The sequence below is a fragment of the Gekko japonicus genome, unplaced genomic scaffold, assembly GCF_001447785.1.
Source record: "Gekko japonicus isolate JY-2015 unplaced genomic scaffold, Gekko_japonicus_V1.1 scaffold196, whole genome shotgun sequence".
Classification (NCBI taxonomy): Eukaryota; Metazoa; Chordata; class Lepidosauria; order Squamata; family Gekkonidae; genus Gekko; species Gekko japonicus.
The window spans coordinates 1,309,062-1,321,822 of NW_015173129.1; the positions used below are offsets into that span (position 1 = coordinate 1,309,062).

Consider the following 12,761-nt stretch of genomic DNA (forward strand, 5'->3'; position numbering starts at 1 on the left):
CCTTGCCTCTGAGACTGCTTGTTGTAGATTCACCCCACTGTGGAAGCAGCACTTGTTCATCTTCCGCTCCATCTTCTCTAGCATCCCCCAGTAACCCCTGTTTCCTCCATTGGCTGTGTACACGTTCAGCTAAATAAAGACAACATTCTCACGAGGCGAGGACAAGGCGTATGGTGGTACGTCCTCCAAGCCCACTGTTCTGTTGGCGCCGTTCAGAGCAGCAGTTCACTCCTTGCACGGCTTTCTCATGTGCTTCACCAGCTCGTTTTTCCGGTGGTACCCCTTGTCGCAGCGGGGACACTGGAAAGGCTTCTCCCCGGTGTGGACTCTCTGGTGCACCGCGAGCGCCCTCTGGGTGCGCAGCCTCTTCCCACACTGGCTGCACTTCAAGTGCTGCCCTGTGTGGACAAGCTCATGCTCCTGACACAGTTGATGTTCCCGGAAGCTCCTCCCACAGTAGCTGCAGCGGAAAGGTTTCTCCCCACTGTGGATCTTCTGGTGGCTACGGAGGCCGTCCACGCGGGCAAAGGACTTCTCGCACTCGGAGCAGGAAAACGGTTTCTCTCCCGTGTGAACTCGCAGGTGCTTCTGAAGGGCACTCTTGCGGTGGAAGCCGCGCTGGCACACCGTACATTTGTGAGGTCTCAGCTCGCTGTGGATTCTCTGGTGAGACCGGAGGATGGATCTCACCCCAAAAGCCTTGCTGCAATAGCTGCACGGGTAGAGCCGCTCTTTCCAGTGGGTCAGCTGGTGGGACTTCAGCTGGGTGTGGGTGGCGTAGCCTTTCCCGCACTCGGCGCACACAAATGGCTTCTCTTCGGAGTGGACCGTCAGGTGACTCTTTAAGCCCGTGAGCGACCGGTACTTCTTCCCACACTCGGCACACGGGTAAGGCCCCGAGTGGCTTTTCTGGTGATACTGGAGGACCTTCTTGACCGTGAAGCTTTTCCCGCACTTGCTGCACTGATACGGCTTCTCCCCCGAGTGGAGTCTCTGGTGCTGAGTGAGGCTCGCTTTCTCAATGAACCTTTTCCCGCACTCGGAACATCGGAAAGGCCTCTCGCCAGAGTGGATCATGGCGTGCTTGCGCAGGTTTCCCTTCTGGCTGAAGCGTCTCCCGCAATCCTTGCACTGAAAGGGCCTCTCTCCCGTGTGGGTTCTTTGGTGCGTTCTCAGGTGTTCGCTGCGACCAAACCTCCTCCCGCACGCTCCGCAGGTGTACCGTTTGGCTCCAGTGTGGATTTTCGTGTGCAGAGACAAACTTCTGCTGCTGCGGAGGGTTTCCCCACAATAGCTACACACGTAGCCTCTCTCCCGCTTACGTGGACCCTTGCTCGGCTCGGGGCGGGGTCTGAGCCGGGCAGAGACCCTCCTTCATGGCTCTTGCCGTCTGTCAGAGGAGGTCTCTTGGGGCCCCCAAGTTGGAAAAGCGTTGCATCCATCCCCTGCCAAGGGGGGGCGTGGGGGGGTCCCGCTTGGTTTCTCTTCATACCACTCCTGCCCTTGCTGGAGCCTGGAGAGGAGCCGCGGTTTGGCAGTTACGAGGCCTAGAAAAACCAGACTGGCGTAATTGTCGGCTGTCACATCCCGGTACAGCTCCTTCTGAGAAGCCGACAGCATTCCCCACTCTTCTTGGGAGAAGTGGACCGTGACGTCGGCAAAGGTTATGGCGACCTGCGGCGGCCCCCACCGGCCCTTCCTCTTTAGCCCTTTGCACCACTAGGTGGCAAGCTAGACTTGTTTTTAAACAAGAGATGTTTCAGAGGTGGTTTGCCATTGCTTGCCTCTGCCTCATGACCCTGGTATTCCTTGGAGGTCGCCCTTCCAAGTACTAGCCAAGGCCGACCCTGGTTAGCTTCTGAAATCTGATGGGATTGGGCTAGCCTGGGCTACCCAGGTCAGGCCACAAGAGTGATGGTGACTGGTCCAAGGTCACCCAGAGACATTCCAGGGCAGAGGGGAGATTTGAATCTGGGTCTCCCAAGATCCTAGTCAGACCTAGTCTAACCACCACACCTACACTGGCTCCCGAAATGCTTCTGTTTGACTGGATTGTGCTCAAGGACAATGGGAAACAGGATAAAACTCCACACGGGGTTGCCAACATCCAGGTAGGGCCCGGAGTTCTCCCAGAATTCCAGTTGTTCTCCAGATGACAGCAATCATTTCCCCATGAGAAATTGATGCCTTTGGAGGGTGGACTGTATGGCATCTGGTTGGAATTGGAATTCACTGCCACAGAAGGTGGTGGCGGCTACAAGCATGTTCGGCTTCAAGCGGGAATTAGATAAGCATATGGAGCTTATCCATCGGTGGCTATTAGCCACAAGGTATAGATAGGAACTCTCAGGCTGGGGCAAGGGATCCTCTGTATTCTTGGTCGGGGGGGGGCAAGAGTGGGAGGCCTTCTAGTGCCCTGGCCCCACTGCTGGACCTCCTGATGGCACCTGGTATTTTTGGCCACTGTGTGACAAAAGAGTGTTGGACTGGATGGGCCTTTGGCCTGATCCAGCATTGGCTTCTCTTATGTTCTTATGGATAAACATATGGAGCAGAGGTCCATCAGTGGCTATTAGCCAAAAGGTATAGATAGGAACTCTCAGTCTGGGGCAAATAATGCTCTGTATTCTTGGTACTTGGGGGGGGGAGTGGAAGGACTTCTAGTGTCCTGGCCCCACTGCTGGACCTGGTATTTTTGGCCACTGTGTGACAGAGTGCTGGACTAGCCACTGTGTGACAGAGAGTTGGACTGGATGGGCCATTGGCCTGATCCAACATTGGCTTCTCTTATGTTCTTATGGATAAACATATGGAGCAGAGGTCCATCAGTGGCTATTAGCCAAAAGGTATAGATAGGAACTCTCAGTCTGGGGCAAATAATGCTCTGTATTCTTGGTACTTGGGGGGGGGAGTGGAAGGACTTCTAGTGTCCTGGCCCCACTGCTGGACCTCCTGATGGCACCTGGTATTTTTGGCCACTGTGTGACAGAGTGCTGGACTAGCCACTGTGTGACAGAGAGTTGGACTGGATGGGCCATTGGCCTGATCCAACATTGGCTTCTCTTATGTTCTTGTTTGCCATTTAATTATATTGTATCATAATACGCCTGCATAAATCAATGGTGCGACCTCATTTGGAGTACTGTGTACAGTTCTGGTCACCACACCTCAAAAAGGATATTATAGAATCAGAAAAAGTGCAGAAAAGGGCAACTAGAATGATAAAAAGGTTGGAACACTTTCCTTATGAAGAAAGGTTAAAGCACTTGGGGCTCTTTAGCTTGGAGAAACAATGGCTCAGGGGTGACATGATGGAGGTTTATAAGATTATGCCTGAGACAGAGCAGGTCGAGAAAGAGGTACTTTTCTCCCTTTCTCACAATACAAGAACTCGTGGGCACTCAATGAAATTTCTGAGCGGTCGGGTTAGAATGGATAAAAGGAAGTCCTTCTTCACCCAAAGAGTGATTAACACATGGAATTCACTGCCACAGGAGGTGGCGGCAGCTACAAGCATGGACAGCTTCAAGAGGGAATTAGATAAACACAGGGGTCATTTCCTGCAGGAGCGCACAGGAGCAAAGCTCCGGCAGTAAAGAGCCCAGGGGGCGGGCACATGCAACAAGCCCCACCCCCTGCTCCCAGCAGCCCTCAGTCAGAGCAAGAAGCAGCCAGGTAAGCTGCAGAGCCACCCCGGGCCCCAGTCCAAAACAGTCTAGTGGCACCTTTAAGACCAAGTTTTATTCAGGCACAACCTCTCCCTCCTCTGCGAGGACAGATCTACACATTCTACCCCCCCCCCCAATAGCTAGCAATCCAAAACAGTCCAGTGGAGCCTTAGCGGTGGGTGTTGCCATCTGACACACTTCCGGTGATGTCAGGGGTGTGTGGCATATGCAAATGAGTTATGCTAATGAGTTATGCTAATGAGCTCCTGCATCTCTTTTTCTACAAAATGAACCCTGGATAAACATATGGAGCAGAAGTCCATTAGTGGCTATTAGCCACAAGGTACAGATAGGAACTCTCGGTCTGGGTGATGCTCTGTCTTCTTGGTGCTTGGTACGGGCAAGAGTGGGAGGGCTTCTAGTGTCCTGGCCCCACTGCTGGACCTCCTGATGGCACCTGGTATTTCTGGCCACTGTGTGACACAGAGTGTTGTACTGGATGGGCCATTGGCCTAACCCAACATTGGCTTCTCTTATGTTCCTATGTACATCTCTGCTGAGTTCCTTCTCCTCCTAAATCTCTACCCCCCCAGGCTCCACCCCCAAATCTCCAGGAATTTCCCCACCTCTACAGCAAATTGATGCCGGAGAGAGGAAGTGGCAGGAAACCACAGGCCCTTTGCTTTGGAAATGACGTGTTTGTAAATCAGTCTGCAGTGTTTGATTCTGGGAAACAGCACACACACAGATAGGGTTGGGAACTCCAGCCTGGGAGGTTCCTGGAGTCTTGGGGGGGGCAGCGTCCGGGTAGGGGGGGAGTTCAGGGAAGGATTCCACACAGAATCTATGGTAAACCATAGAGTAGGGGTGGCCAAAGTGCAGCTCAGCTCGGGAGCCACGTGCGGCTCTTTTGCACATATTGTGCAGCTCCCGGCAGGGCGGCTGGGGAAGCAAAGGGGAGGTATGCCTCCCCGATTGGTCTTCCCTTTCCCAGCCAGTGTTCCCCTCACTGGGTGGGCTGGAGGTGGGAAGGGGCAGGGAAAGAAAGAAACTTTAAATACGTTCTCAAAGCCCCCCCCCTCGCTGGCTTGGAGAAGGCCAGTTTGGTGTTGTGGTTAAGTGCGCGGACTCTAACCTGAGAGGACCAGGTTTAGGCTTGCCAAGTCCCCCCAGGGGGGCGGGGAAACCCCCGCCCCAGAGGCCCGTTCCCCGCTGGCGGCGGATCGGGCCCCAGGGGGAACCTCACCCCCAAAGCACGCGACGTGCACGTCACCCGGAACTGACGCGGGCACGCCGGGAACGCGGGGGGGGGGCTATAATCATCCGAGGGAAAAATCTATGGTGTGCCCGCGGATGTTCGTGGCCCCGCCCCCAGTGTGCCCGGTGTGGTTGCATCACTTCCGGGTGACGGGGTTGTGGCGTGCTCTTCGCACCTGCGCGCGCTCTCCCAAGGCAGCGCTAGAGTCCCCCGCTCCAGCGCCGCTTCTGACTTGGCAACAACCCGGGTTTGATTCCCCACTCCTCCGCTTGAAGCTCTTGGATGACCTTGGGCAAGCCACAGTTCTGTCAGAGCTGTTCTTGAAAAAGAGCAGTTTCTGTCAGAGCTCTCTCTGCCCCGCCTACCTCACAGGGTGTCTGTTGTGGGGGGGGGAAGGGAAAGGAGATTGTAAGCCGCTCTGAGACTCCTTCAGGTAGTGAAGGGCGGGGTATAAATCCAATCTCTTCTCTTCTTCTTCTTCTCCAAGCCAAGCCAGCTGGGGGGAGGGGTGGAGAATACATTTAAAGTTAAAGCGGCATGCTTTCCACCTCTTCCTTCTTCCCTCCCCATTTATTTGCTTTCTTTCCTCCCCCCCCCCCCGCTCCTGCAGAGTGCAGGGGGTTGGACTAGATGACCTGCAAGATCCCTTCCAACTCTAACATTCTATGACTCTCTCTCTCTGGCAAATAAATATCATTAGCAAACAAATAAATATCATTGGACAAATAATCATTATCAATATCTGTTTTGAACCCTCTTGTTCTTATTTTTGGCAGTCTCATTTAATGTTAATATAAAGCAAATCCGCATATTTTCCAGTAAGAAGGTGGGTGTAATATTTGTACATCTCTTGTGGCTCTCAAACACCTGACGTTTATTCTACGTGGTTCTTACATTAAGCAAGTTTGGCCACCCCTGCCATAGAGTCCAACCTTCAATGCTGCCATTCCCTCCGGAGCAGTGTTCCCTCTAATCTGAGCGAGTGTGAGCTAGCTCACAGTTTTTTAGCCTCCGGCTCACAGATTTTTGTCTTAGCTCAGGAAGGAGGGCTCCAGGGCAAACTAATCTATGCAGCAGCCAAATCCCTCACTCACAGCTTTAATGCCAGGAGCTCACCAAGCAGGATTTTTGCTCACAGGACTCCGCAGCTGAGAGGGAGCACTGCTAAGGAGCACCTGATCTCCACAGTCACGCCAGGCCTCACCTGGAAACTGGCAACCGTTCTCAAAGACCACTTTTTCCTCAACCGTTCCCCGTGTAGTGAAGACAGAGCTACATTTCCACCGGACGAGGATCCTGCAGGCCTGTGATGGCTTTGTAGGTGTATAGGGGATGATTTTTGAATGCCTCATTCTGGCCATTCCAGTTCTGAAACTACTCCCCTTTTGGATTTCAATCACTCCTCCCTTTGAGTGCACAGCTGTTCTTTGCCTCTGTACCGTTTTATGGTCCCTCTCGCAAGGTTCTGCCCTGCAAAGAATGCGTGCCTTTTTTCGCTGCGTATTAATAAATCAGCATTTCATGTATTGCAGTGTCCCCTCGGGGGGGGGGGGGAAATACCTACAAAGTGCATACAAGATACCAAGGTATCTACAAAGCCAACTGCAGAAAGAAGAGGATTCAAGCCCACCGACAACAATATAAACCAATATCCAAAGAAATGAAGAAGAAACATGAGCTTTAATATTTCTTTTTTTAAAAAATAGGAGCACTTCAGGCAAAATGATGTTACTATATCTATATTCCATTCCCCCCCCCAATTGAGGACTCAAGCTAACGAAGAAGAAGAAGAAGAAGAAGAGAAGAGATTGGATCTATACCCCGCCCTTCACTACCCAAAGGTGTCTCACAGCAGCTTACAAACTCCTTTCCCTTCCCCTCCCCACAACAGACACCGTGTGAGGTCGGTGGGGCTGAGAGAGCTCTGACAGAAACTGCTCTTTTTTCAAGAACACCTGTGCTAGAACTATGGCTTGCCCAAGGTCATCCAGCAGCTGCAAGTGGAGGAGTGGGGAATCAAACCTGGTTCTCCCAGATTAGAGTCCGCGCACTTAACCACCACACCAAACTGGCTCTTACAGCAGCATTTATCTTCCCCTGTTTTTGTCCTAACAACCACCCTGTGAGGTAGGTTAAGATGAGAGAGAAAGAATGGGCCAAACAAGGATACCAGCCTTCAAGTAGGACCCGGGGATCTCCCGGATCTCCCGGAATTGAAGCTCATCTCCAGACTACAGAGGTCAGTTCCCCTGGAGGAAAATGGATGCTTTGAGGGGGAGGGCAGATTCTATGGCATTGTGTCCCACTGAGGTTCAGGGATGCCAGCCTTCAGGTGGGACATGAGGATCCCCCGGAATTATGGCTCATTTCCAGACTACAGAGGTCAGTTTCCCTGGAGAAAACGCGTGCTTTGGAGGGTGGGTTCTCTGGCACTGTGCCCCATGGAGGTCCCTGTCTTCCCCAGGCCCCACCCCCAAATCTCCAGGAATTTCCCAAACTGGAGCTGGCAAACCAGTTTGGTGTCGTGGTTAAGTGCGCGGACTCTAATCTGGGAGAACCGGGTTTGATTCCCCACTCCTCCACTTGCACCTGGCTGGATGACCTTGGGCAAGCCGTAGTTCTGACAAGAGTTGTCCTTGAAAGGGCAGTTTCTGTCAGAACTCTCTCAGCCCCACCTTCCTCACAGGGGGTCTATTGTGGGGAGGGGAGGGGAAAGAAGTTGGTAAGCCACTCAGAGACTCCCTTGGGTAGTGAAGGGCGGGGTATAAATCCTATCTCTTCTCTTCTCTTCTCTTCTCTTCTCTTCTCTTCTCTTCTCTTCTCTTCTCTTCTCTTCTTCTTCGCCCTCCCACCTCCCAGCAGCAGCCAGGGGGACTGGACCACTCTAGGGCCGATTTACCCAGTATGCTTCCACGGCGGAAGTGGGGATTCGAACCTGGGTCTTCAGATCCTCGACTGACATTCTAATCGCCACAGAGCTACAGAACCTGTGTTTAAAAGCCTCCAAATACCATACTGTTGAAAGCAAATTTAAAAAGACTCTCCTGGAAGAAGAGAGCACGGTCTTGTGTTGGAGAGAGCCGGGGAACCATCTTTAATCAACCACAGTTCTCAGCTCTCTCTCTCTCTCTCTCTTTCATCTTCTCCCAACTCACACTGCTTGGCACCATTTCCCGATCTCTCCCCTTAGCTTCAGGGGCGTCACCTTTCCCCAGCTCCCATAAGCATCACACTCCGAAAACAAGACCGATAGACCGATAGACCGATGGACCGATAGATGATAGATAGATAGATAGATAGATAGATAGATAGATAGATAGATAGATGATAGATGATAGATAGATAGATAGATAGATAGATGATAGATAGATAGATGATAGATAGATAGATGATAGATAGATAGATAGATAGATAGATAGATAGATAGATGATAGATAGATAGATAGATAGATAGATAGATGATAGATAGATAGATAGATGATAGATAGATAGATGATAGATAGATAGATAGATAGATAGATAGATAGATAGATAGATAGACAGACAGACAGACAGACAGACAGACAGACAGACAGACAGACAGACAGACAGGGGGGGGGGTTGCCAGCAATCTGGAGACCATCTCCCATCTTGAACTCCCGCTGTTGAAAATAAACCTCTTCTCCCTGAGGCCTCTAGAAAACTGTCAGATGATCTTCCCAGCATCTGTTATTAGTATTTTATACCAACAGCACATCGTTTACAGTGCTTATTTCTGCTGTACTGTTCCTAAGCTTGTTTTCCATAACTGACCCAAATTCTGAGACGCCTCGAAGGCATCGGGCTTACATAAGAACGCAGGAAGAGCCCTGCTGGATCAGACCAGGGGTCCAGCTAGTCCAGCAACTCTGTTCCATGCAGGGGCCAACCAATTAGAGGGCCAACGACAGGACAGAGAGGCTGAGGCCTTCCCTGAGAAGAACATAAAAAGAGCCCTGCTGGATCAGACCAATGAGGGTCCATCTAGTCCAGCATCCCGTCTCACACAGGGGCCAACCAGTTCCTCTGGAGGGCCAACAACAAGGCACAGAGGCCAAGGCCTTCCCCTGATAAGAACATAAAAAGAGCCCTGCTGGATCAGACCAGTGGCCTGTTTCACATGATAATCAATCAATTGCCTGGAGGGCCAAAGAAACAGGGCATAGCGGCCAAGGACCTTCCTCTGATGTTGCCTTCTAAATCTGACCTTCTGGGATTTAGTGCCTCTGGGAATGGAGGTTCTCTTTAGCCACTGTGTCTAACAGCCATTGATGGTCCTATCTTTCAAAAATGGTTCTAATTCTCTTTGTAAGCCATCCATGCTCATAGCCATCACTATATCCACTAGGAGTGAACCCCCCAATTTAATTACTCACTGGTAAACACACACATAAACATATGAAGCTGCCATATACTGAATCAGACCCTTGGTCCATAAGGTCAGTCATGTCTACTCAGACTGGCAGCAGCTCTCCAGGGTCTCAGGCGGACATCTTTCTTATCACCTCCTTCCTGGTCCTTCTAACTGGAGATGCCGGGGATTGAACCTGGGACTCTCTGCATGCCAAGCAGAAGTTCTACCGCTGAGCCACAGCCCCTCCCTAAAGAAGTATTTCCTTTTGTCTTTCCTGAATCTATTGCCCGTCAACTTCATCCAGCATGCCCTGACTTCTAACACAAAATCCAGAAAGAACAAAAAAAGGCTTTGTCAAGAAGATAGTCTCATGGGCTTCCAGAGGGAGAACGTTCCAGAAGACAGGAGTCACTCCAACTATTAATCTAATGAATGAAGAGGTACCTGGAGTGAGCACTGACCTGGATGGCCCAGGCTAGCCTGATATCATCGGATCTCAGAAGCTAAGCAGAGTTGGCCCTGGTTAGTACTTGGATGGAGACCACCAAAGAAGTCCAAGGTTGCTGTACAGAGGCAGGCAATGGCAAACCACCTCTGTTTTTCTTTGGCATGACCTGGATGGCCCTGGTGAGTCCAACCTTGGCAGCACTCAGAAGCTAAGCAGCGTTGGCCTTGGTTAGAACTTGGGTGGGAGACCACCAATGGTGACCAGTGTTACTATACAAAGACAGGGAATGGCAAACCACTTCTGTTTGCCTCTTGCTTTGAAAACTCTATGGGGTTGCAGATCAAATCAGTCAATCTTAAAAGAAATCAACCCTGACTGTTCCCTGGAAGGCCAGATACTGAAGCTGAAGCTCAAAAATATGGCCACCAGATGAGAAGGGAGCACTTGCTGGAGAAGACCCTGAGGCTGGGAAAGATCGAAGGTCAAAGAAGAAGGGGACAGCAAAGGATGAGATGGTTAGACAGTGTTATTGATGCAACGAACATGGAATTAAGCAAACTCTGGAGCACAATGGAAGACAGGAGGGCCTGGCACAATGTGGTCCATGGGGTCACGAAGAGTTGGACTCAACTGTGCGACCGAACAACAACAACAAATTCCACAACCACCTGGACAAGGGCCCCTTGGATGGTAAGTATTTTAATGTTTAAGATTTATAACCAGCCTTTCAACTTGAAAAGGTAACCAGGGTGCCTTCAAAATTACAATAAAGGAATAACAAAAGATGAATAAGATACCTGTTGAGAAAGCCATAAAAGCAAGAAGACAGAAGAAAAGACACATAGTTCAAAATGGGAGTAAAAAGCCATTGCAACGCCTAGCCAGATATTGCCTCAGTTATTGAAAGAAAAATCGAAATCCACCATATCGAGAAACTAAAAGCCAGGGGGGAAAATTTCAAGCATATCATATGGCAGAAACACAACAACCTTTCTTTGGAGGTTGAGGAGAGGATTTTGGAATGCACTCTTAAAGACCCTAAGGAAATGAGCCATATTATTTTTTTATTTTATTTTACTGAAAGATCACTGGACGTTCAACTAGTTCCAGATAACGTTGACACACGTTGCCAAGAAGTTGTTCCCTTCCAATCACCTGAGAAGGACTGCCAAAGGTTTTTGGGAGCTTGTCAACTATTTGAGGCAGAAAGGGGAAAGTCAACTCCAACTTGATGTTTTCTAACTATGTAAAAGGATTCATTGAAATGTTTGCAGGATAGCATATATGGAATATTCCAGAATTGTTCTGCAAAATCTCGTCACGGAACCCTACAGACGTTGAACCAACTGGATTGAAAACCGCTCTGAAATCTCATAGGATCATCACTCAAAATCCTAAACCGGGTGAAGAATTCTCTGATCCCAAAGGTACAAGCAGACAAACGGGATGGCCAGTTTCTAATCCCTCCAGAACCAAATCAGTCTGGGAGTACGATCGACCGATGTCCTCCCCCTAGCAGGAAAAGGTGAGATCTGAAGCTAGGCAGATTTCTTTCACCCCTTCCAAAATAGGGGTTGGATCTAGGGAGGCCACATCTCCTGCTTTGTTGGGAGTCCAATCTAGGGATGCCAATCTCCAGGTAGCACCTGAAGATCTACTACTACAATTGATCTCCAGATGACCAAGACCAGTTCCCCTGGAGAAAGTGGCTGGTCTGGGGCATGGACTCTATGGCATTGTGCCCGGCTGAGGTCCCTCCTCTGACCAAACACTGCTCTTTCTAGGCTCCAACCCCCAAAGCTCCAGGTATTCCCCAGCCCAGAGCTAACAACCCTAAGTCCTATCGCCCTCCACTAGCTGTGCCTGCCGCCACTAAGCTGGGCAGTGGGGGGGGGAATCAGGAGGACATGGGGGGTTGACTGGAATTGTGCTGATGCCATGATGTCATTCCCAATGCAACCCAGGACATCACAATAGGTGACACTCTAGCCTAGCATTTACCCGTCTGTGGTTAAATCATGGAGTGTGGAGTGAATGCTTGAGCATCGCCTCTACATAAGGATGTAAGAAGAGCCCTGCTGGATCAGACCAGTGAGGGTCCATCCAATCCAGTATCCCGTCTCACACAGTGGCCAACCAGTTCCTCTGGAGGGCCAACAACAGGACACAGAGGCCAAGGCCTTCCCCTGATAAGAACCTCAGAAGAGCCCTGCTGGATCGGACCAGTGGTCCATCCAGTCCAGCATCCTGCCTCACACTGTGGCCAGCCAGTTCCTCTGGAGGGCCAACAACAGGGCAGAGAGGCCAAGGTCTTCCCCTGATAAGAACCTCAGAAGAGCCCTGCTGGATCAGACCAGTGGTCCATCCAGTCCAGCATCCCGTCTCACACAGCGGCCGACCAGTTCCTATGGAGGGCCAACAACAGGACATAGAGGCCAAGGCCTTCCCCTGATAAGAACCTTAGAAGAGCCCTGCTGGATCAGACCAATAGTCCATCTAGTCCAGCATCCTGTCTCTCATAGTGGCCCAACTAGTTCCTCCGCAGGTCCAACAACAGGGCACAGAGGCTGAGGCCTTCCCCTGATAAGAACTTCAGAAGAGCCCTGCTGGATCAGACCAGTGAGGGTCCATCTAGTCCAGCATCCCATCTCACACAGGGGCCACCCAGTTCCTCTGCAGGTCCAACAACAGGGCAGGGAGACTGAGGCCGTCCCCTGATAAGAACCTCAGAAGAGCCCTGCTGGATCAGACCAGTGAAGGTCCATTTAGTCCAGCATCCTATCTCATACAGTGGCCAACCAGTTCCTCTGGAGGGCCAACAACAGGACACAGAGGCCAAGGCCTTCCCCTGATAAGAACCTCAGAAGAGCCCTGCTGGATCAGACCAGTGAAGGTCCATTTAGTCCAGCATCCTATCTCATACAGTGGCCAACCAGTTCCTCTGGAGGGCCAACAACAGGACACAGAGGCCAAGGCCTTCCCCTGATAAGAACCTCAGAAGAGCCCTGCTGGATC

General features: G+C 51.0%; 1 protein-coding gene across 1 annotated transcript; it reads right to left on the minus strand.

Moving 5' to 3' along the window:
- Window positions 1-225: 225 nt before the first annotated feature.
- LOC107119567 (gastrula zinc finger protein XlCGF26.1-like) lies at window positions 226-7,888 on the minus strand. The gene is made up of 3 exons (XM_015422076.1): window positions 7,826-7,888; window positions 1,493-1,719; window positions 226-1,270 (listed from the first exon to the last, which is right to left on the minus strand). Exons 1-3 carry the CDS (start codon window positions 7,886-7,888, stop codon window positions 226-228), a joined length of 1,335 nt encoding a protein of 444 aa, XP_015277562.1.
- Between the last annotated feature and the right edge of the window lie 4,873 nt (window positions 7,889-12,761).